At 38.2% G+C, this 23529-nt stretch overlaps 2 protein-coding genes across 7 annotated transcripts in view; one reads left to right on the top strand and one right to left on the bottom strand.

Moving 5' to 3' along the window:
* GNS (glucosamine (N-acetyl)-6-sulfatase) overlaps positions 1 to 10649 on the bottom strand; it is a 30757-nt gene extending 20108 nt beyond the window's left edge. For all 3 annotated transcript variants that reach the window (XR_004255715.1, XR_004255716.1, XM_032220887.1), the window contains exons 1-7: positions 10368 to 10649; positions 8924 to 8983; positions 7130 to 7336; positions 6360 to 6425; positions 3173 to 3271; positions 2030 to 2197; positions 598 to 680 (exon numbers count right to left, since the gene is read on the bottom strand). Coding sequence is in view for 1 of the 3 variants with exons in the window: in XM_032220887.1 (XP_032076778.1) it covers positions 598 to 680; positions 2030 to 2197; positions 3173 to 3271; positions 6360 to 6425; positions 7130 to 7336; positions 8924 to 8983; positions 10368 to 10535 (851 nt within the window). In the remaining 2 variants the exon portion in view is untranslated. The remainder of the gene's footprint in view (positions 1 to 597; positions 681 to 2029; positions 2198 to 3172; positions 3272 to 6359; positions 6426 to 7129; positions 7337 to 8923; positions 8984 to 10367) is intronic.
* Positions 10650 to 13511: 2862 nt separating this feature from the next.
* The window catches only part of TBC1D30 (TBC1 domain family member 30), a 42396-nt gene continuing 32378 nt past the window's right edge, over positions 13512 to 23529 (top strand). For 2 of the 4 annotated variants that reach the window (XM_032222056.1, XM_032222055.1), the window contains exons 1-2: positions 13512 to 14123; positions 16424 to 16588. In XM_032222056.1, coding sequence (XP_032077947.1) covers positions 13745 to 14123; positions 16424 to 16588 — 544 coding nt within the window. In that variant the 5' untranslated portion in view covers positions 13512 to 13744. Of the gene's footprint in view, positions 14124 to 16423; positions 16589 to 22794; positions 23128 to 23529 lie in introns of those variants that run through there. The other 2 variants (XM_032222058.1, XM_032222057.1) reach the window with 1 other exon arrangement.

The following is a 23529-nucleotide window of genomic DNA, read 5'->3' as shown; positions in this document are numbered from 1 at the left end:
AAACTGCTTAGAGAGGGCTGTAAAGCACTGTGAAGCGGTATATAGCTGGTCCTCAACTTACAACAGTTCATTTAGTGAGTGTTCAAAGTTGCAACAGCACTGAATAGTGACGTATGACAATTTTTCACACTTATGACCGTTGCAGCATCGCCATGTCACCTGATTTACATGCGGATGCTTGACAACTGACTCACATTTATGATGGTTGCCGTGTCCTGGGATCATGTGATCCTTTTTTGCAACTTTCTGTCAAGCAAAGTCAATGGGGAAGTCATATTCACTTAACAACTATGTTACTAATTTAACAACGGCAACAATTCACTTAACAAATGTAGTAAGAAAAGTCGCAAAATGGGGCAAAACTCACTTAACAAACTTTTCACTTAGCGAGATAAATCTTGGGCTCAATTGTGGTTGTAAGTCAAGGACTATCTGTCTAAGTGCTATTGCTATGACAGATTGTTTTTGTAAAATACTATAAGCTTTAAACTTTCTAAACCTAATTTCTATATTAAAGCAACAAATTGAAGCATGCATTATGATATAAGCTTTTCTTCAATTTTGCAAAAACAAATTCCTATAAAATTTGTTTCCTACCTTTTCCTAAAAGCATCATCTAGAAATTGTATTGATAAATTAGTCATTGGAGTCTTTGCTTGTCTGATAAGCCAATGTTTGTCCTGTAAAAGCATTGTTTAAAAAAATGAGAAAAAATGTATTTAATGTTTAATCAACATTATATAACTGTAGTTGAAAATGACGTGCAAAGTTTGTAAGTCTACTCAGAAATAAATGGCACAGAATTCAGTGTGGCTTGCTCTCAGTAATCAGGTATAGAAGAGGTACCCTTATCCAGCTATCCTATTTATTTAATGCAATCATTAATTGCAGGCATCTTTTCCCAAATAAAAAACCGGCTGCCACATTTTGGCATTTGATCAATTTCAATAGTGACCATTGCTTAAATAACCTCATACTTCAAAAGACCAAAGGAAAATTGAGCACCAGAATTTTCCATAAAGGTAAAGTGTATTTTGCCAGTTGCTGCTGCACTGTTTCTTCTACAAAGAAACCTAAACTCGAACATTACTATTTCTAAATATTCTTATTTTTTTCATTAATAAAATAATATTGTCTGAGTGCAAGGTCTTACTAGGCAGGAAGTAACGAAAACACCAAACGTTGCAAAAGCACAACACCTTGAATAGAGGAATAAGAAAAAAGAAAACACTAGCCAATACAAAATTAAGAGATATCATTATGCTTATATCATGAAACATCTTATGCCACTCGTTTTAATCTAGAAACAGAACAGAAGGCACCAGTCTAATCTGGAGTTGACATTTTAACAAAAAAAAAATGTGGGTTTCTGTTTGCTAACTATATACAACCCATTTTATTGCAAAGTCCACACAGATCAGCATGTTTGAAAGAGAAATATATCCAAACACAACTGAACAATAAATATAATTTCAGGACATTTAGTATCTTCTTAATAAATGCCAATCTTATTTCATATTCTTCAAAGATATGTAAATTATAATTAAATTATTGCATTTATTTACAATGGAATCTTATATATACTGAAATAGGACCTCGGGTTTAATTATCTATATTGTCAAATAAACAGCCCCAAAAACATCAGCAACAGAGTCAGATTTTTAAAACAAACAATTTAAAAGCAACTATCCTTACAGTTTGCCTTAGAAATGAGAAAACTGAATCATGCTTTGGATACAGATTAACAACTTGTGTCAGAATGCTAGGTAACAGGATGTTGGCAAATCTGTTAAAACTAAATTAATCAAAAGAACAAAGTATATAGAAAGTCATATGCATTAGGTGGCAAAAAATGAAATGAAGAAGTGACAAAAGCATGTAATATTCTACTAGGAGAATATCCAGTGTAAACAAAACCTAAGAATTTTAAAAAATGCTACTACATATATTTACTGCTACATATATTCAGAGGTCATGAAATTAAAGCAGGGATTCATTAAGAATATTTAGTAAATAGTAACAGCAATACCTTTCCATGGATATTGAAGTTGTTATTTCTTGGAGCACTGACATTCTCAAAACTCTTCTTATACTGCGGAGCAGCTATCCAAGGTGAGTGTGGTGCTGGAGTTGCTATCATCATGAAAAATGGCTCAAAGCTGGATTTATACTCCAGAAAATCCAAGGACATATTAGCCTGAAAGCAGATGCTTATTAGTTTATTTACTCATTATCATATTGAATCAGAACCAGGTGTCAGAGAATACTTCAAATTCACAAACCGTTACATTTATTTTAAATGTCTTGTTTAGCCTTCAAACTAAGAAATGAAGAAAAAAATTGCAAGGCAAAAGGGATAAACTGCTGATCTTCAGATATAGCAATTCAAGGATTAAATTGTATAAAGAAGAGAAACAGTCCCTAAGGATCTTGGATATAAAACTGCAATGAAGTATGAGAGTGATGATGAGGATAACCTTGGGAAGGTTCAGGAATGCCTTGATATCAAAATAATAATATTATAGAAAGCCCTGACTGCTTTTTAGAAGGCCAGATCCTGAAGAGGAAACTCAAATGCTATGGCCACCTAATGAGAAGGAAGGACTCACTGGAGAAGAGCCTAGTGCTGGGAAAGATGGAGGGCAAAAGAAGAAGGGGACGACAGAGAATGAGGTGGCTGGATGGAGTCACTGAAGCAGTCAGTGTGAGCTTAAAAGGACTCTGGGGGATGGTAGAGGACAGGAAGGCCTGGAGGAACATTGTCCATGGGGTCGTGATGGGTCAGACACAACTTCACAATTAACAACAATTATAGAAAACTAGGAACTACAAAGAGATGTGCAGAAAATTTGTACCCTAAATAATTTCATAAGTACAATGAGACATACACTTAAAAGTTAAGAATCTACTCTCAGAATTTCATTCTTCTCATCATACTGTGAACAATTTGAGCAATATGCTATTTCGACAGATAGCCATATTAGGACTGTATAGCAAAACAATGTTCTATGTCATTTTTACATAGATAACTATATTATGGCTAACATTAGAGGGACTGTAGTCTAATCAACTACTCTGAAGTCTGTGAATAACAAATTTGTTACCATTTTATGCACATTCAGTATACTAATAGAACAAATAAACAGGCTAAAGTTAGTTGAAAAATTCTTACCAGTACATCTGTCAGATAATCCATGCTGTAGTTTGCACCATGCCTACGCGCTTTTCCATTTACTGAAAGTGTGTAGTTATAATATTTGGAGTTTTTTTCCTAGCATAAGAAAATAAAAATAAAATGTTTATGCCCGGGAAATAGAACAAATCCAATTTCCTTTAGAATTTTGGCTTATTGAGCCAGATTCTGATATATGCCTTTCAATTGGCTTACAATTTGTCTGTCATAATTATGTCTGAATTATGAACCTAGTGTTGTTTCTCCTAATCGTCTAAAATCTTACCAACCTAAAATATCCTATCCTGGCTTTGAGCAAATCAAACTAAGGCTATTAATTCAGGGATAACACTAAAAGAACTTTCAGGAAGAAGTTTTCTGGTTTAACAATTAATCAGGAAGCATCTTCCATTATATTTAATCTGAATAAATCACAATTCTTATAATCTTGCCTGAATTTGTCACACAAGACTATTGTTGACATAATTTCTTTAGGTTACAAAGAAATAACTTTAAGTCATAGCAGATATAAATCTTAAATACCGTGTTTTCCTGAAAATACGACCTATACTGAAAACAAGCCCTCACCCAATTTTCATGCCTGCCTATAAGCCCCACCCCTAAAATAAGCCCTGGTTAAACCCTGCCGACTGTCTGCTTGAATAAGGTGGAGTGAGGCACAGACATAAAAATGCTAGGGTGGGGGTGGGGATTGGAGCTGCCCCACGCACCCACTTGCCTTAGGACTGCCACAGTCAGGCCTCCTATCCATGACACCTGTTGTGCTGCTGCCTAACTTCTTCTGCAGCCACTTGTGGCTGCTCGTGGCCCGATGCCACATGAGGCATCACGCTGGTGCCACAACTTGCAGAATGCCCCAAGGCTCATGCCGGTGCAGCAGCTCGGGAGGCAACAGCACAATGTTCCATGTAGCCTCCTGCCGCAAGTGCAACACCGTACCAATGAGCCGCATGGCGTTCTACAGCTGCAGATGTCGGGCAGTGGGATAACAGATGTCAGGGTGTAGGAGGCATGTCTGCGGCGGTCCTAACCTAAGCATCCATCCCCTGAAAATAAGACCGGGTCTTATTTTCAGGGAAACCATGGGGTATTCAATATATACAAATTTATTTATAACATAATTGTGCAATAAACACATAGGTATTATTCCATTCTTAATACACAACTTTTTGAGGCATAATTAAGGGATGCCAGAGAAAATTAAATCTGTTTAAAACTACATACACATATAAAAGACATGAAACTATTTAATGTAAAAACAACAGACAATGAAGAATACTGGACGTTTCACTAATAAACTGAAGTGCATTGAACTTTGCAGGACCATAAGAAAAAGTATCCAAGAAGAAACACATCAGTTTAATGTGAAGCTTGTGAAAAAGGCAATTGAAAAAAACAAGGGGCTAATAGAGCAAAATGCAAGCTTATAAATACAAGTAAATGTGTTTGCATTAAATATGAAGAATGCTGTGTGCAGAACAAGACAAGATATATTAGAAATAATTGGAAAATTCTATCTAGAGCTATACAAAGATCAAGATTATTCAAAAGTAACAACATCCACAAAAGAGGAAATGCCAGATATCCTAATAGAGGAAATATTGTGCCATAAAATCAATGAAAAATGGCAAAGTTTCAGGAAATTACTGTGTTACACTTGAAAAGCTGAAAGCTGGTGGTCAAAGTTTAGACAAGATACTAACAAAACTATATTCGAGATGCCTGAGAGAATAAAAAATACATTCTTATACACAAGAAAAGGGCTCAAGATGTAAATCATCTATCATCCAATAAGCCTTCTTTCAATCATCTGCAAGGTTTTCACCAAGATAATAGCAAAAAGAATATTGAGAATATTAAATGATGCCCAGCCAAAGGAGCAAGCAGGGTTCAGAAGCATATTGGATCATGTCCAAGTTGTTCAGCAATTCATTGAAAGGCACGAGTACACTATGCCTCTATGCATGGCTTTTATCGAGTATGGAAAGGTTTGATTCAGTATTCCAGCAAACAATAATTAATGCATTGCTCAATCAAGGCAATATCAGCCTGCCTTGAAGACGTATTTCACAAACTAGCTGGGCAAAAGATGGATTAAAAATCAATGGCACCTATTTAAATAACTTAAGATTTATAGGTGATGTGAGTCTCTTTTCACAAGACCCAGAAGAGCTACAAAGACACATACAAGAGCTGCTCGAAGCAGGAGAACAATTTACTTAAAAATACACTTGAAAAAGAGCCAGTTTATGTTTAATAAATTCACAAAAGAAAGAAAATTATATCTGGAGAAGAACTAGATGTAGTAGACCACTACATATACTTTGCTCAACAGATCTCAATAGAAGGTGATATAATCAAGGAAATTAAATGTGTTCATTGTAGTTGGCATGCATTCAGCAAGCTAAGCATACTTTTCAAGAACAATCTCCCCCTAAGCCTGAAGAGAAAAGTTTCAATCAGCATGTGCTATCTTGCTCTAACATATGTTGGTGAAACATACACATTAATCTCACAATCTACACAAAAGCTACAAGGGGTGCAAAGAACCATGGAAAGATACATGCTCAGCATTACAAGACAAGATAGAAAGACATCCTGCACATGGATTAGAGAACAAACAAAAGTATATACAATATCATCAAGAGAATAAAAGAATTGAAATGGAAATGGGCTGGCCACAAAGCAAGAAGAACTGATAGAAGCTGGACCAAGGGAGTCATTAGAATGGATCCTATTTGATAAAAAAGTGTCCACGAAAGAGGACTAAAACAAGATGAATCGACAACTGGTGGGTTTCTACCAGTTCGGCCAAACCGGTAGTGGTTTGCCAGCCTGGGTCACCAGAACGGACACACCTCCGAACCAATTCTCCGGTCGGCACGGCGTGTTTTCTCCCCCATTTTTTAATGTTCTGCGCATGCGCAGACCTATTTATGGGCAACTGTGCACGTGTGCAGAGCAAAATTGCACGCACACTGAACCAGCAGTAATGCTGGCAGCAACTCACCCCTGATCAGCAAAAGAAAATGCCCAACTGGCAAAAGAAAATTCAGAAGTGTATTGGTTGGAAACATGCAGAAGAGGCCTTCATCCTGCAGTGGAAAGACAACAGCTAGGATGATGATGAAAAAAAGACATACATATATCCTTCTTTAATACTTACCAAGGCATACCAAAAACTCCATCCAGGAGGAACATGGCCAAGTCCTCCTGCATCCTCTGCTCCATACTGGAAAATGAAAAATCTATTATTAAAGGAAGTTATTTCCTCATTTTCTCAGCAAAAATCTTAAGATTATCCACAACAGCCCCTAGAAGAGGTTTGAAGAGTATAATATAGCTATTCGATCTAAGAAATATAAAGCTTTAAGCAAAGGTAAATGCCATGTTTTTTCATGTAGATTTTTTTTCAATTGTAAGAGGCAATCCATGTTGTAAATATTGAGAGTTTGCATATAATTGCCTAATCCCTTATAGGTTTATAGGTTCTATAAGCATCAAATGACTTAATCAAGAGCTTCACTATTAAAAGTAGTGCTCTTGGGGAGAGGTAGCTTCTGAAGCTCACCTTCCATTCTTTCAATTATTACCAGGCTCCTAAGAACAAGCAGCTGATCATTCTCCACTGAATGCCACAAAATGTACCACACAAACTCTCTCACAATATTTAGATAACATATAATTGTTCAGATTTTAAAATAAGGCAATTCAACTAACTCCCATTGTATTTAAGTACTGTATAAATTCTTGATATTACATTAATACATAATCTTAATCTTATATCTTAATTTTCAGGAGCATGATTTCCTCCCTTTATATATATTTAGATTAATCCAAACAGATTCTATTCTCCTTGTTCAATCAGTGATTTTATACAAGTAAAAATCTTTTAAAATGGGTATTTCAAACAAAATATAAAATATATAAACATACCTCATTCAAATATTTTCCAGCAAAAAATGTTTGATAGCCACATTCAGACCTGAGTAGAGCTGGAAAGGTATATGGCTCCTGAATCTTCTGCCAGGATTTGCTGCTGCAATTTCCTTCCAAAGTATTATTTACAACATGATGATTATGTGGATATTTTCCTGTCAAGATGCTGGCTCTACTAGGACAACACAGTGCACTGGGTACATACTACATGAAAAAATTGATTATAGAAATCAGTACAGTAATTTTCTGCATTCCTACATTTCAGTCTATAACTTTTACAAGCAAATTAACATACACAGAGTGGTAATTGTAGGCCTTACTGTTTGGGGATTTAGTAATTTCCATCAGTTTTTAAAAACTATTCTACATACAATATCCAAATATATTTTAAAATATTTGATGACATAATATCCAGATATCTCAAATGTGGAAAGGGCTGGGCAGAACTTTTGTCTTAAAGTTCCAATACTGTGCCTTAGTTGTCATTTAGCTTGCTTGTAAAATACACATATGATTTTTTTTCATTTGAAAAGGATATTACAGAGCCATAGAAACTCTAGAAAATATAATGAAGTCACTATGGTGCAGAATTGCCATCTCTTGGAAAAATCTTATTTTTTAGCTAAGCAATACCAGAGAACTATTTATTACTTTTTGCTTGATATTATAATCTAGTAATTATTTTAATTTTACATTTAAAGAAAGAATAGAATTAGTGATAATTGCAGTTCCATCAATACTGAAATGAACAAGATGTTTATTGCAAAAATATTTTATAACACACGAAATAAGAATAAAATGTGTCACATTTTAAAGGAATATTTTAGCATTTTTACTGCCAAATTTTAACTGGCTTCTGGAAAAGCATCTTTTATAAAGGCAATGGAACAGAGCACTTCAAATACTACTGCTAAACCAAAATACTGTCTAAATTGCAAACTCTTCAAAAAATATTGAAACATTCTGAAGTGCTCTAGTTAATCTCAGAAGATATATATATATATACTTTAATCATTGGAATAATGTTCTCCACTTGACTTAAACAACCTCATTTACAATAACACTTGTACTCCACGTCCCCTAAAAATCTCTCCCAGTAGTTTGAGATGATGACCAACGGGAAAGATATTCAGTATTGAGAGATAGCATAAGCCAAACAATAAGAAACCCTCCTAAATTGCCTCTCCCGACCTCCTCATTATCTTTGTGACTAAATTTCTAGGAAGAACAAAAATAATTTCCACCATTCATGCCAAAAGTATTTGAAGGCAATGTATATCTCCAACCAACATAAAAAGGGAAAATGAATTCCTATCAGTCTTTGTTAACAGCTTAAGTGCCACCCAGATGATTATACTATAAACAAGCTGAAAGTCTATAATTAAGGAGAAATTACCAAGTAAACTTTAATTTTGATAGAAATCAGAGAATCTAATTAAGGCAATGCCCAAACCTAACAAATAGCTCAAAGAGTTCTCTGACGTTGCCTGGCTAGAAAATTAAGATTTTCCCAATAGTTTACATCAGCAAATGATTAGAGATGACAATTCTACACCACAATGATTTCATTATATTTTCTAGAGGTTCTATGGCTCTATAAATATCCTTTTCAAATGAAATAAATCATAACTGTATTTACAAGCTAGCTAACTGACTACTAGGACACACAATTAGAACATTAAAAGTTCTGCCCAGCTTTTTCCTTGACTTTAATTATTCATGCCTTGAGTCAGTTGCCTTTTGTCTTATGCAATTAACTTTTGCAAAACCCACCACAAACTATGTACTTACTGCATTTGAGAAAGTTAGGCCCATTTCTGCAATAAGAGCATTGGTCTTTTTCAAAGGTGTCTGAAATAAAGGGAATATATAAAGAACTGTACGTTGTTAAAAGGAAGATGTCACGACTACAATCTTTACAAAATAAGTAAATAACACTACATGCGCTAGAATTTTTCCCAACTGCACATTTTGAGGAGCTGTGTATACAGTATTCCAGCTAATCCAGAACTGTTTGATGTTGCATGCTTTAATCTTCAACAATAAATGTTATAATTGCAGAGCCAATATTCTTTTGGTACTGAAATCTCAAAATTGGAAGGGAATTATTCCATTATTACAGTATATTAAATTCTTGCATGGAAAATCATCTGATTTCTGCTCAGATGTCCTTCTTTAGGAACAAGCATGCTACAATAGTGGAATTATATATTAAATAGAAAATACCTTTAATTGAAATATTATTTTAATGTGAAACCCTCATGCTTCACCCAATCATTAGTAATGAGAATAGTATGTAGGAAACCATTTTTTTAGAAAATGTATTTTAGACAAATGTCATTCACAGCCAATTCTGATGGGTAATTCAATAAATATTCTGAATTTTTTGTCTTTCTAGTTTCCATGGAATCTAGTTTAAAATATTCAAAGATTGCTTCAGGACTCAGCTAGTATCTTAAATAGCATGAGCCCCAAACCTGAAGCACAAACCAGATATTATTCACACCCCAAAGAATGTAATAACAAACCTTGAGGCAGAAAATCCCACAAGCATTTCTGCTAAGGAATAAGAGCACAACCCATAAATTAAGCAATTTCCTTCCTTTTAGATTACTCAAAATCAGCTGCTACAAATGGGCTTCTTAATTCTAGAGCAAAACACCAACAGATGCAACTCTGTCCCAAGCCTTTGCACACTTCACTACTGTCTCAACACTTATTTTGATGGGTTCCACTACAGGTGCATGCAGGATTGGGTGCATTTCGTCTACACGCCACTATGGCTGCAACTGTTTTTAAAAGTATAGTAAGAGGCTCTTTTGAATCCCTTTTTTAAATCATGGAATGGGGAAACAATCAGACCCCAAGCCCAATCGGTGTGTGTGTGTTGCTTCCTTGATGACTTCAAACCTCAATATCCCCGCCTAACAAGCAGTAACTTCTTCTATTCAAGAAGTTCCAGGTGGCTTCAGTTCTCTCCCCCGTTTCCCTTATTCATGCAGAGTTAGGTTGCATGGTGCCCGCCCTCCCCTGCAAGCTGCAGGGATGCAAAGGTAGCACAGACGTATCATGAGAACTCTGTTCTCGGGTTCTGTGGGCACCGAGGTCGTTCCAGGGGGCTTTTCTGCGCATCCTTCACTACCGCATCCGAAACTCTCCGACCCACCCGCGTTCCCTTCTCCTGCTCCCCCCACCCTTCCCAGCCACCCGGCGCATGGAGCAAGAGGACGGTTACCATCCCTCCCAGGGAGACGTCCTGGTCATCTGTCAGAACCAGCACCACGTTGGGCTTCCGCTCCCCGCTGAGACCGGCCGCCCCTGCTGTAGCGCCGGCCCAAGCCGAGGAAGCGAGGAGCAGCAGGAAGGACAAAGGCCGAGCGGGAACCAGGCGGGCTCGAACCATCGTCCTCGCATCCGAGAGAGCGGCTCAAGCACCGGACCGCGCGAGGACAGTCGCGAGACGAGGAGACGCGGCGCGCTTCCTTGTTTCCTTTCCTCCTCTCCCCTCTGATAGGCCGGCGGGCGGAGCCGAACCAGGGTCACATGACCCGGGGGCCTCCGGCAGCTTCCGCGAAGGCCGTCAAGAGACGCTCCCGGGTCCTCCGCCCACTCGCTGTGCGTCGCTGCCGCGCCCCGGTTGTGATTGGCTGCGGTCGCTTCGGCCGTCGGTTTCCTCGAGGGAAGGTCGCCAAAGGGCGGCGTCAGGGTTTCATTGGTGTTAAGACGCTGAGTCCCTATCGCCTGTTTAGTGGCTGGATGTTTGTCAGAACCATATAAATCAGGGGTCTCCAACCTTGGCCACTTGAAGACTAGTGGACTTCAATTCCCAGAATTCCTCAGCCAACAAAGCTGATGTATTATGGTATAATCCTTTACCAAACCATGGAACAAAATATTGTTTAAAAAACAAAAATAAACAACAGTCCTGTCAATTTAGTTACCTCGTAGCTAATTTGCATCCAACAATGGTGGGCTTTGCAGCATTTCATATCTATCTGATCACATGGATACAATTTCCACATTTAGCTGTAGGTGCATGTGTGCTTTTAACTTATGATAATGGCTGCAGGGGCCCAAAATATACATACGTTCGTTCATTATTAAAACCCCAGACTAATTTTTTTCTGTTGCAACAAGCCAACATTGTTGGTTTGTGAATTCTTTAGGAATTCTATTTATAAATGCTATCCGTATTGTGCACAAAATGTGATACTGTATGTTAAATTTTTCTGCCTCTCAGATTGAAAATAGAACAAAAGAAACTGAAATTTGATCTTGGAGCAGTCTTTTAGCACAAAGTTAAAAAAGGGGAGGTGGTTTTCCAGTGGCCTGGACACATGATTGCCAATAATTATTTGTAATAGCATTAACATTCAAATCATGTTTTATGCTTCTGTATTTTATGGGGAGGAAAAACTGTAAAATATTTTAGTTTGCCCAAATAGACGTCTCTAATAGCCTTCAATAAATATTTTATCACTTTTGTTTCTAGGAAGAAGCAGATTTTGACAGTCATTAAATAGGAGCCTATCCAAATGGCTATCAGGTTCTGTTTTCCCCAGAACTAAAAAAAAAAAGCTTGCAGAAAAGTACTTATAAGAAAAACATTTTTAAAAAGATTCAATTTATTTTGTTTTAATAATAGCAGTTCCATGCTAAATCATCTTGAATGTTGCCAAAAAGCAAAAATTTCATTATTTAACCAGTGTATTTCTTATAGCTAGAAGTACTTGCAGTCCTATAAGTTGCAAATACGTTCTATAGCCTTTAGGCATTCTTTATTTAATCAGCTTAATGCAGCTATGAAAAAAAAAATCAGTCATAAATGTAGGTTTCCTGGTCTGTTATTCTTCCAAACAAGATGTATGCTTGGAGTAATAACACTTAGGCTGTATTTGCATGATAGTTAATTCTGGTTAACTATAGTTTGTTCTGTCCAGTTCTTTAAAGTCTGCATAACACACTGAACACAACCCACTAGGTTAAGGGGTCTAATATGGGATTCAATGCATTTTGTGAATCCAGCCTTAAACTGAGCATGAAGTAGAAATTGCATGAAAAGTGAGGTGTTATGTTGCCATGAAACAAATAAAATTATGATTCAGATTTTAAGTGATACTTGTTTTTATTTTTGTATAACATTTTGAATTTTTTTTCTTTAAAAGGCCTATACAAGTATTTTTATATGAGATGCTTTATCCACACATTAACCAAGTATTAGTCACTTTATTATCCAGTATGTCACACAATTTTTAAATGTTGGGTTGAGATACTGTGTTTAAATTAAGTAGGGGTTAATTCTTATGTAACCTAATAATTCCTATTCCAAGTATGTTTTAAAAATGAAATGTCACAGGCAGAAATCATCTTTGTGCACATATTAAAATGTTTTAACTGGTATGGTTATGTTTAGCTGGCATGAAACTTGCCTATGTTTATGGTTTAGTTTATGGCAGTGGCTGTGCTTTTACCATGTGCTTATCCTTTATTAATTTACTCAGGATAAACTTGAAAATCTGAGTTTAGACAACACATCAAACTAAACCAGTGGTAGTCAACCTGGTCCCTACAGCCCACTAGTGGGCATTCCAGCTTTCATGGTGGGCAGTAGGGGTTTGCTGTAACTGCTTTATAAATTTTATAAAGTAAAGTTACTTCCCTACTTTATAAATCACCATTACTGTGGAACCGGTGGGTGGTTATAAAATTTTACTAGTAAGAGATATAAAAGTGGGCAGTAGGTATAAAAAGGTTGACTACCCCTGAACTAAACTATCACACTGGCTGGATTTATACAGTAAATTGTATTATAATTTGGCCAACCACAGAACCAGTTTGGTCTAGTGGTTAAGACACCAGACTATAAACTGGGAGACTGAATTCTAGTCCTGCCTTAGGTATGAAAATCAGCTGGGTGACTTTAGGCCAATCAAATTTAACCTAATTTGCTGCATGTATTCAGAGACGTTGCATTCATTATGTAAATAATTGTTAAATTAACCTTGGCTTATGTTGTGCGAGAAAAGCAAAAGGAAAGTTTTGCTGTCCATTCACTTTTTAATGGTGTATGGTTTTCCTTTGCAAAATGCAAAATTAAGCAGGTCAGCCACAGCTCTTAGCTGAAATATAATCATTTGTTTTTGCTACCTACACCAGTTTCAGTGTGAAACCTGTATCACTTGTTCTAGAATAGATAAAGTCCAAAGTGGTTAGTGCAAAACCGGCCGACCCCATCTACTGCAGCAGGAGGTTCCTTTGGAAAGTAGCAAAGGACCGGTGATTCCAAGTGAGCTGATTGGTCACGGCAACAGGTGCAGAGAGCGGGGATTGCCTGGAAGCCACTCCCTGTTAGAGGGGTGAGGAATGCGAGCCGACTGCTCGCCGACAGCAAACAGTCTGAGAGAGGCTGGGAGGGATGTGACGCTCTGCCGGCGCAGGTCCTCGCTCGAGCAGGCGGCTTTCCCTTCCTCTTCCACCTCCGTTTCGTGGAGAATGGGACAAACCCGGAACTCTGGCCCGAGAACTCTTCAGGCGGCGAAAGCGTCGCTCACCCCCCTCTCATAGCGGCGGCGCTCCGCAGCCGCTGCGCCCGAGGCGCGGAGAAGCAGCCCAATGGAGCTCACGGAGGTGGACTTGGGCGACGACAGGGAGGGCGCTGGAGCAGAACCTGGCAGAGGTGTCGCGGAACCGTCTGCTCGGAGCAGAGTAAGCAGCCACGCGGGCAGCCTGGTGGAGGACAAAGAGGCGGAGCAGGAGCCCGGCCGGAGCAGAAGGGCCAGCCGCGCCTCCGCTCTGGTGAGCGGGCTGCTGACCGAGCTCTACAGCGCGGCGCGCGTTCGCCACCGCGACAGCGTCGACAGTTCCACGGAGGCGTCCGCCGGCTCCGACGTCTTCCCCGGGGGCAGAGGCAGCAGCGCCGAATCCCGCGTCCTGCAGGAGCTGCTGCTGAACTCGGGTCAACGGCACCAGAGGAAGTACCTGGCTCAGAAAGGTAAAGCCTTTGGACCGAGGATGCCTCCAGGGTTTCCTCTCCCCTGGGCCCCGTGTCGTCCTGTCGGTGGGAATGTAGTTACCAACAGGGGGCTGGCTTCTCGGTCTGAGAGACGAGCCGGGCTCGGTCTGCGCTGGGTGGTCTTTCTGGGAGTTAAAAGCAGGAGAAGCAAAGCAGGTGACCCATCTGGAGTTGGCAGAGAAAAACTAAAAAAAGAAGCGATCGTGATTATGATAAACAGAGCTCTATTAAAAGATAGGTCAATGCCCGGTCCTGGTTGTGAATTTATGGCAGGGCTGTAGGAATTCAGTTTGAGATAAAAGATAATGAAAAGCAGTGTCTAATGTCTTGAGGATTGCAAAAATGAAAACCCTTTAAACCTTGATTCTGCTTCTTTATTTGCCCCGATCCTCTTATTTGAAGGAAGTGTTTCAGTTAATTGAGACATGTGTCAGTCAAAGCAAGATTCTCTTTGTTTCTTATGGGATTTTATTTTGTTAGTTCCATTATACATTATTCTTGTGCCCCAATTTATTTCAGTTAAGCAGAGATTGCCCTCTCTGCCCACCCCAAAGGGTGGGATGAAAAAAGACCTCACAGGGACTAAAAAGAAAAGTTTCCCCTATATCTCTGCACCTCCCATCAGCCAAGTTGCTTTCTTGAAGGCTGGTTATTTTCTTTTGCAAAAGCATTATTATCCTGCACATATAAGTAATTAATGCAATCATAATATACATATTTCCCCTAAGCTTAGCTTTAAGGATGTTGCCTGAATTTTCTTCTCTTCTCTTTTCTCTCTCTCTCTCTCTCTCTCTCTCAATTATTGCTTCCTTTGTGCTGTTGTTGCTTTAAATGATAACCTCTGGGCAGGTTGCTTTTTACTACTGGAAAGTCTTTTTAAATGAAGATGATTCAAATATTCTAAAGTATTAAGCAAGAAGCTGTTCCCTATTCTGTCTGCAATATTAATATGGTGACCTAACAAGAAGTTTACAAGGATCACCAAGATGGCCCATGTGAAAGCTGAAAAGATACTTTATAAAGGATAAGAACTATCACCTGATAGAAGTCTGTGTGATCACTCATATTTGAACTGAAATTTTCTCTGATGTTAATTCCAATTGCATAGAAAGCTGTCTAAAAGTAGTGCTCTGTTGTTAGCCTCTTGTTATTTAACATATTCCATTAGTGTATAACTCAGTACTGAACCTGTAAAGCATATTTACAGTAAAGTTTGTGCTATAATTTTTGTTAGGTGAAGAAAATACCCCCCCCCCTAGATTCTTGCTGTGTCTGTTGCTATTGATTTTTTAAAAAATAAAGTGTTGCGTTTTGTTAATTAATGAATGACTGTTTGATACCTGATTTAGTATGTCTATTATCTACCGTTACTTATTAGTGATAAAACCTCTCATTTGTTTTAATTATGTAATTTCATGAACAGTCATCAACTGCTAATTTAAAAAAAATCAGTTTGATATCTGCTTTTGTCCACTAAAGGGTGCTTTGTGAGTGCATGGAAGATTTAAAAAAAAAGATTTTGAGTACAACCTTATTTAAGTAGAATTCTGTAAAGAGCATCACAGTGTTTTATTGTGTTTTGTTACATAAAGCATCTAAATCTTATGGCAAATTAAGATTGCTACAAATTATTTTGATTCCATATGATGTCACTACATAAAAAAAACTTAAATTAGAATTTTATATTTGAAAATTTCAAATTCAGTCTATAGTAAAATCAAATAGACCCAATAAATTAAGGTTCAATTCTATTCATACCTACTTTGGAGTAAAAGTATTTGAAATCCATGCAGTTGTTCTAAAATTGTAAACATTTTAATTAAATAATTATTGGTAAAATTCAGATCCTCAAAAATATATTGAATGCCAATAATAAATAAGTTTATTCATTTCCTGTGGCTTCAGTTAAACTCAGCAAATAGTTTAGTATTCCTATAGTTTCCTTCTTAGTAATATTTCAGTAATGAACCATGCATGTCCCAAGTTAAAGAATACATTCAAAGTTATATGGAGAATTTGGATGTGGTTTTAATTAATGATTGCCTTGCATTTTTCACAGGAGTGATTCTAAATAATAAAATTGATGTCTAACATTTTCCTACAGTATTCTTTTATAAGACTTTGTAATATACATTACCTTATAATCATGCTAAGAATTTTACCAAGGGAATCTATAGGGATAAGACCCTTTTGAAGAAAGCCATACTGATTATCAAAGACGAAAATAGATTTTAAAGTTGCAGATTGCATCCTTTGGCTCTTTTTTCTTTTCTTGACAGATTTTAGTGAATTGACAACAGTAATACAGGAGTTTAATTATAGAATTTGTGTTCAGTCAGCCAAACTGCTTCGCCTTCTGAAACAAAAGGACAGACTTTTACATAAAGTCCAGAGGAATTGTGATATTGTAACAGCCTGTTTACAGGCAGTTTCCCCCAAACGACGTAAGTGCTATTTATGTTAATCCAGAAATATTATAATTTTATTCCAAATATTATGCTACTGTTGTATTTTCAAAATGCTTTTCAGGACAAGAAAATATATTTCTATAAACTTTATGTAGCAATGTGAATAGAAATTGGTAAAGGTTTTTATATAGTAGTATTTCAGAACTAAAAGCTCTGATTGTAACAATATATTTGTGGAGAAACTTTAAATGGATAAAGTCTTGATTTTTATATAACAAAAGTTTAAGGTTCCATGCAGAACATATTTTCCAAGTAGTAAATCCACTGAATGTCAGCGTGAAGGCCAGTTTCCTTTAATTTCAAGAAAGCAGAATTCAATTATAATTTCTTCAAGTTTAGAAACACTTATGAACCATTTATTGGAAAATATATCTAATCATGAAAATACTACTACAGTAATGTGTCATGGTCATTGAGTCATTGATAATAGTCATGGAAACACAAGTTATTCTCATAAATGTTTTAAAGCTAACTGTCTTGTGTTTTTTTCATTAACATGCAGCATGGCAATGTGCTATCTACAGGTACAGTACATAAAGTAGTTTGAAGACTGCACTAAAATGAACTGGTGCATGCAAACTATCCATGTTAAATGTAGAATTTTTAATGATCTTCTAGTTCTAATCTTGAGGAGTACCAGATTAGAAGTTTCTACTATTTGATTTTAGTAACTGGTTAGAATTTTGTATGACATAATCCTAGAACATGGTTCCTTGGAAGTAAGATCCAAGCTTATTCTAGGAAACATGCATAGGTTCCAGGCTACACCACAGATTCTTTAAATATAAGTTTGTATCATACATCAGAGATTTAGACTAAGCATAGCTAGCTCTTGTTTTTACTTTGGCAAAATAACTAGCCTGCAAATAAAAATCAACTAGCATGGCAATGATACTTTTGCATGATTTGCTGTGATGTTTTGCATTATAGATAGCAAACTGCAGTATCAGTTTTGAAAATCATATAAATGCAACATTTTGCTTAAAGCAGGAAATAAATTGTGCAAACAAAACTGCAAAATCCAGCTATTTATAAACCTGAATGTCTGCCAAAATTTATTAACACATACACACATTTGTGAATGTGAAAGTAATAATTAAACTCACCTCAACATTATTTTTAATACCACTGCAAGAAGGCATTATTCCTCAGGGGACACATATTTAATTATTGGAATGGGAGAGAGGAGTGCCAGGTTCAAGACCTTATAGTGGGACCTCGGGTGCCGACTGCAATCCATTCCAAGACTTCGGTCAGCACCCGATTTGGTCATGAACAAAAGCAAGCCAAACTGTGTGCGCGCACACACACACACACAAAGTGGCATGGAAGAGGAAATTGCTGTGGCTGTGTTTATTTGGCACCCACAGATGTGTTCGTGATGTGAGTGAAACATTTAGATTTTTCATTCGGCACCTGAGCCATTTGGGACCCGAGGTCTCACTGTATTTGGCCATTGAGCAAACTTGGTGATCTGAGGACAGATTGTCACGCTGAGCCAAAGGACAAACAGTAGACAATCTCAACTCTCTTCTTCCTAAAGTATCCTGAATTTTATGCACCGTAGCCTTGCCTACTTGCCCTGATATGTAGCTTGGTAATTATCATTATTGTTGTTGCCACCATTTATCTTCTAAAGAGATACCTTTACTTGGCACCCTGTCCTTTGAACTCAGCATGTGTATAGCTAAGGATCCCACAGCTTTTATTCTTACTGTCCAAGAATAGAAAAAAATGATAAAAAGTATCATTTAAATTAGGGACATCTGCAGCAAGCCAAGATTTCCTCAAAGTGATGCCATATGGGCTAAAACATCACAATGCAAACACTGCCTCTTATACATTGGCACTTGCAGGCAACATCAGAATAGAAGTATTAAAGGGCAAAGTTTACATTGGGATATTGTGCTGAACCCTCTTGTTTAGGTTCAGCATTGTCAAAAGAAGTTGGCTAGTTTATTTAAACTTTCCTTGATAGGCTACGGTCTAAGGGAGTGTATCACATTTGAAAAGATAGGGTTAATATATGGGTCTTAGTATCTATGTAAGATGGAGATAAACAAAATCGGCATGTCTACACTCTTTGCAGCAAAGAACAAGGAATTGCTACAGTAGTCTTTGGGTAACAGTGGTAATTGGGACCAGGAATTCCATTGCTAAAACAACATGACCACAAAGCATGATGTGACATGATCAAACAGACTTATAATAGCAGTTCCAGCAGTTCCAGTTGCAGTCATTAAAGTCAGGTGATTGCCATTTGTGACATCTGACAGGCTTCCCAAGTGACTTAGCTTGTTAGAAGCCTGCAGTGAAGGTTGTAAAGGAATGGTGATGTTGTAAGTGCAAGCTGGCTGCCAAACACTTGAATCATCACATGACTGCAGGGGCACAGGGGCACCCACAAATGCAAGGATCATTCATAAATCTCCTTGTTGAATGCTGTGATAATTGAATGATTATTGAATGAATGGTCACTGAACAAGAACTACATGTATTAGAATTTAAAATTGTGGTAGCAAGAATCAAAGACTGGGTTCACTATTACACTATTACCTTCGAGACTACCTGCTGACGCATACCTCCCAGTGACCAGTAAGATCCCATAGATTGGGCCTCCTTCGGGTGCCGTCGGCCACACAATGTCGGCTGGCGGGCCCTCGGAGGAGAGCCTTCTCGGTGGCTGCTCCGACTCTTTGGAACCAGCTCCCCCTGGAAATCTGGACCATACCCACTCTGATGGCCTTCAGGAAAGCTGTAAAAACTTGGCTGTTCCGGCAGGCCTGGGGCTGTTGACCTCACTACTGAGGTCCGGTCCCGACTAGAATGAATTTGATGGATGATCGTTGTTTTAAATTGTATTGTTTTTATGTTTTTTATATTTTGTTTGTAAGGCGCCCGGAGTCCTTTGGGATTGGGCGGCATATAAAAGTTTTAAATAAATAAATAAATAAATTCAAAGCCATAATGTAACTCATTCGGTCTCAGATCTGTTTTCCATATGAACCATTGGGTATGCAAAGTACTCAGAAAACAGAAATCAAATATCCATGCCTAATCTGGGGAGTATTTGGTCTAATATTTAGAATTATCATAGTGTTGACTAATACTCATCTGTTCACAGTAAGGGCACATTTGAATGGATGTATTAAATTTGATTTGACATGAAACTTGTTACATTATGGAATGGAAACTTGTCGCATTATATTGTTTTTAATAAGAACCAATATTGTACTTTCCTCCTTTGTGTCTGCTATAGTCTTAAGATCTGCCAAAGGTGCTTGTGTGTTTTCCATTTCTGAAACTTGTATACTCAGATGGATTACACAACTTGGTTGTAAAAAGATTGAGCTAAACTTTGGTGATGCTATCTTGATTGTGGAATGTTTTGGTACAAATGTTGGCATAACAGTTGGTATCAGTTTAAGGTTTAGATTTTACTAAATAGATTTTACCTTATTTTTTCAATTGTAAATTTAGGATAATTGGGATATAAACATTCCTTGGTAAATAAAATGCTTTGCTACAATAACACATATCTTTGATTCAGCATTGCCTTAAACTGAATGGTTTTCCTCAGTTCTACCTCAATAGACTAATAATGTAATCTGTAGTCTTTATCACTGGATCATGTTTCATTACCTTAAGCTTCCTTGGAGTTGTCTTATATTTACAAATAATTTACATGTGTGAATTTCTTAATACTATGTATGGCAGTATTAATCAATTCAAGGATAAAATTATTCTGAACTCTTTGAACCTAGGAGACTTTTCTTTTGTAGGTAGATTACAGCACTGCTTCTTTTGTTAGGCCTAAGTATTATATATCTTTCCATTTGACAGTTCTGCAGGGACTGATTCAGTTGGCCACCAAGGTTTTAAAATGCAGTTAGCTAGTTGTGCTAAGCATACCTATGTGATTGAAAAAAAGTCAACATGGGATCATAGGGCATGATATACACTGCATATGTGTTAAAGCTAACTAGGTAGTCCTTGATGTATGACCACAATTGGGACAGAATTTCCATTGCTAAATAAAGCAGTTGTGCTGATTTTATGACCTTTTTTCCATGGTTGTTAGGAAAATCACTATAGTTGTTAAGTGAATCATGTGGTTTCTAAGGGAATCCAGCTCTCCTCCTTTGACTTTGCTATTGGAAGCTGACTGGGAAGATCTTCAATGGTGATCACATGACCCCAGGATGCTGCAACCATAAAATACATGTTAGTTTCAGAGTGCCTGAATTTTGATCAAGTGACCCTGGGGATGCACAACAGTTGTAAGTGCAAGGACAGTTGTAAACCACTTTTTTCAGTGCGGTTGTAACTTTGAATGGTCATGTTTGGTAGCCACAATAACTCTTGTATTGCACGTTGTCCCAGAAAGTCTTTGAGAAATATAGACTAACTGCATAGTAAATTATGCTACAAGGTATTAAACACTCCTTGTTCAAACACACAAGGCACTGAGAGCACCTGTCTACTGTTAGAAAGTTATTGCTGCACTTGTATACCTTTTATTTTCCCCACAAAAACAACCTTGTGAGGTGGGTTGAGCTGAGAGAAAATGACTGGTTCAAAGTCACACAGCTGGCTTTCATGACTAGAGCAGGATTAGAACTCACCATCTCCTGGTTTCTCTTTCTCTAATAAATAGAAAATTACAAATTTCAAAGAAAAAGGATTATAAAGAAATGATTTCAGATTATCTTTTGCAGCAGTTATAAATATAAGCTAAATTTCTACTCTATGCTACAGCATGGTTCACATTTTCTCTATAATCTATTTTCTATATTGTGTGGGAGCAATACAGAAAACTTCTACAAGCTTCTTCATTGCCTACATGCTGTCAGATATGATCCTGTTTTTTATTTTGAAAAGAAAAATATTTCAAGAAGAATACTATGTTGAGAGCCATTTGCTGAGTGGCTGAAACAAGCAAGATCAGGCTGCAGTCAGAAGTCATTGGAGACAGCCATTCATTTTTTAATCTTTTTGTCATTCAACTGTTTCTTTAAAACAGCCAGAAACTGAAATAATTATGATCCAAATAGCAAAATTATCTTGTTCAATGAATTGCTTGAAACTTGCCCATTTGTGGGTTTTTTTTTACTATTTCCAAAAAAGTTTTCTAAATTTTCATACTTGGAAGTAATCTAATATAAAACTAGGAGACCTGCATATCTACATCATTTATATTGCTGGTATAATTCTTATTATATCAAGTTGCAATATTTGTGTGTTTCAAACCATCATCTGAAATCTAGAAAACCTAAGTCATATCAATTCTTGTATCTGATGCATACAAATTAAGATCTTGAATCCTTTTGCTATAATATCTTCCATAAATAAGGACTGCATAGTTTAATCTTTGTGAACTCTGTTGTCTATTTGGGTGGTGGTGGTGGTGGTGAAAAACCCAGTTTACTAAGAGTTTATAGAAAAGTTTTTTAAAAGACTGATAAATGGGAATTACATATAGACAGACGAATGCATATCAAATTGATCTGCAAAGTAGCTGTCAAGCATATATTGTGTTGCATAAAATAATATAAATAAGATTTTTGATGGAATACTATAGATGTCACTATTTTCTAAATTCTTAAGAGCATAAATGATACATACAAAGGGATTTTTGTTTTACTTTTCTGAAGATTTGACTTGTAATTAGGAGCCTCCTTCAGCCTCCTTCTGGAGATTGGTATTTAATATTGGTCTAAAATCCAAGTCGGTTGATTCCCTCTTCCCTCCTTTTGTCCTTTACTAAAGAGTGCGACTTCCCCACGTAAAAGAGATGCGCAAAAGACATGCTGGTTTCCGACTGTCGTGGTTATAGCTTTCTGATCAATTTTATGGGTTAATTCCCGGGAAAGCAAGTCGGGAGAGCAACTTCAGACTCGGCGCCTTGCCGTTGAAATTTAAACCGAGTCGGTTTATTTGTAACGGAAGCGTCGCCTGCTGGCAGGCTGTGGTAGAGAAGCGAGACGTGCCTGGCTCTTCTGCCAATGATGCTGTGACGGTGGGTGGGAACGGCCTTTTTCCTTCTTTGCCGGGTTGCGGCGCGCCTCGACTCGCCTTTCTTTTCTCTGCACTGCGGAGGGAGGCTCAGTCTAGCTAAGAGGCCGCCGGCTCCAAAGTCGCCTTCCCTCTGCTCTAATCCTCTCCGCTCTCAACAGCTCCCGCAGCGACCGCTCGTCCGCTTCCGTCCCGCAGCCCAAACCTCGCTTGAATTAGAAACGCCGCAGGTCCGGATTGCGTCACTGGTCGCGAGCGCCGTCTGCACCTGCGGGAAGCTGGCGCGAGCGCTGGCCCTGGAAGCCCAGTGGACGGTGCGCTTGGCCCCTGCTTGTGGTCCCCCATGAGGCAAGACAGACTGACCCTGAGGCGAGGGGGAAGGTCTTTAAAGCGGCAAAGCACCGGCGGCGGCGGCGTCAGCACCATCCTGAGCAGCGTCTTGAAAAAAAGGAGCTGCATCTCCCGAACTGCGCCTCGCCTTCTCTGCACTTTGGAGCCGGGTAAGGGCAACTGCCGCGGGCCGTCTGGGCCCCGCTCTCGCCTTTGCCTGCCTTTCTCGGGCCGGCGGGAGGGATGTTGGGTTTTTCTTGAAGGTTTAAACGCATCGCGATTGAACTGCTTGCACTTGGCCCGAAGAGGAGAGGAAAGGAAAGGACCCAGAGTGGCTGCGCTTCTAACTGATCTCCGGGGATCGGGCAGGCCGAATGGGGGGAATAGCTTAGGAACCCTGCGCGGGCTTGGCCAGATGGTGGTGGAGGAGGACCGTCTTGAGGGTCGCTGAGGCCGTAAACAGCGGAAAGGCCACTTTATTGCGCCTCGGTCAGGGAACGGCGAGCGATTTCTAGACATGGCTGCCGGGCTGCAGAATTTCCCAAGGGCTGTATACGGAAAGGAGCAGCCTT

Source organism: Thamnophis elegans, chromosome 7 (genome assembly GCF_009769535.1).
Source record: "Thamnophis elegans isolate rThaEle1 chromosome 7, rThaEle1.pri, whole genome shotgun sequence".
Lineage (NCBI taxonomy): Eukaryota > Metazoa > Chordata > Lepidosauria > Squamata > Colubridae > Thamnophis > Thamnophis elegans.
The sequence above is the reverse complement of the archived record's forward strand: the minus strand, read 5'-3'. Positions and strand labels throughout refer to the sequence as shown.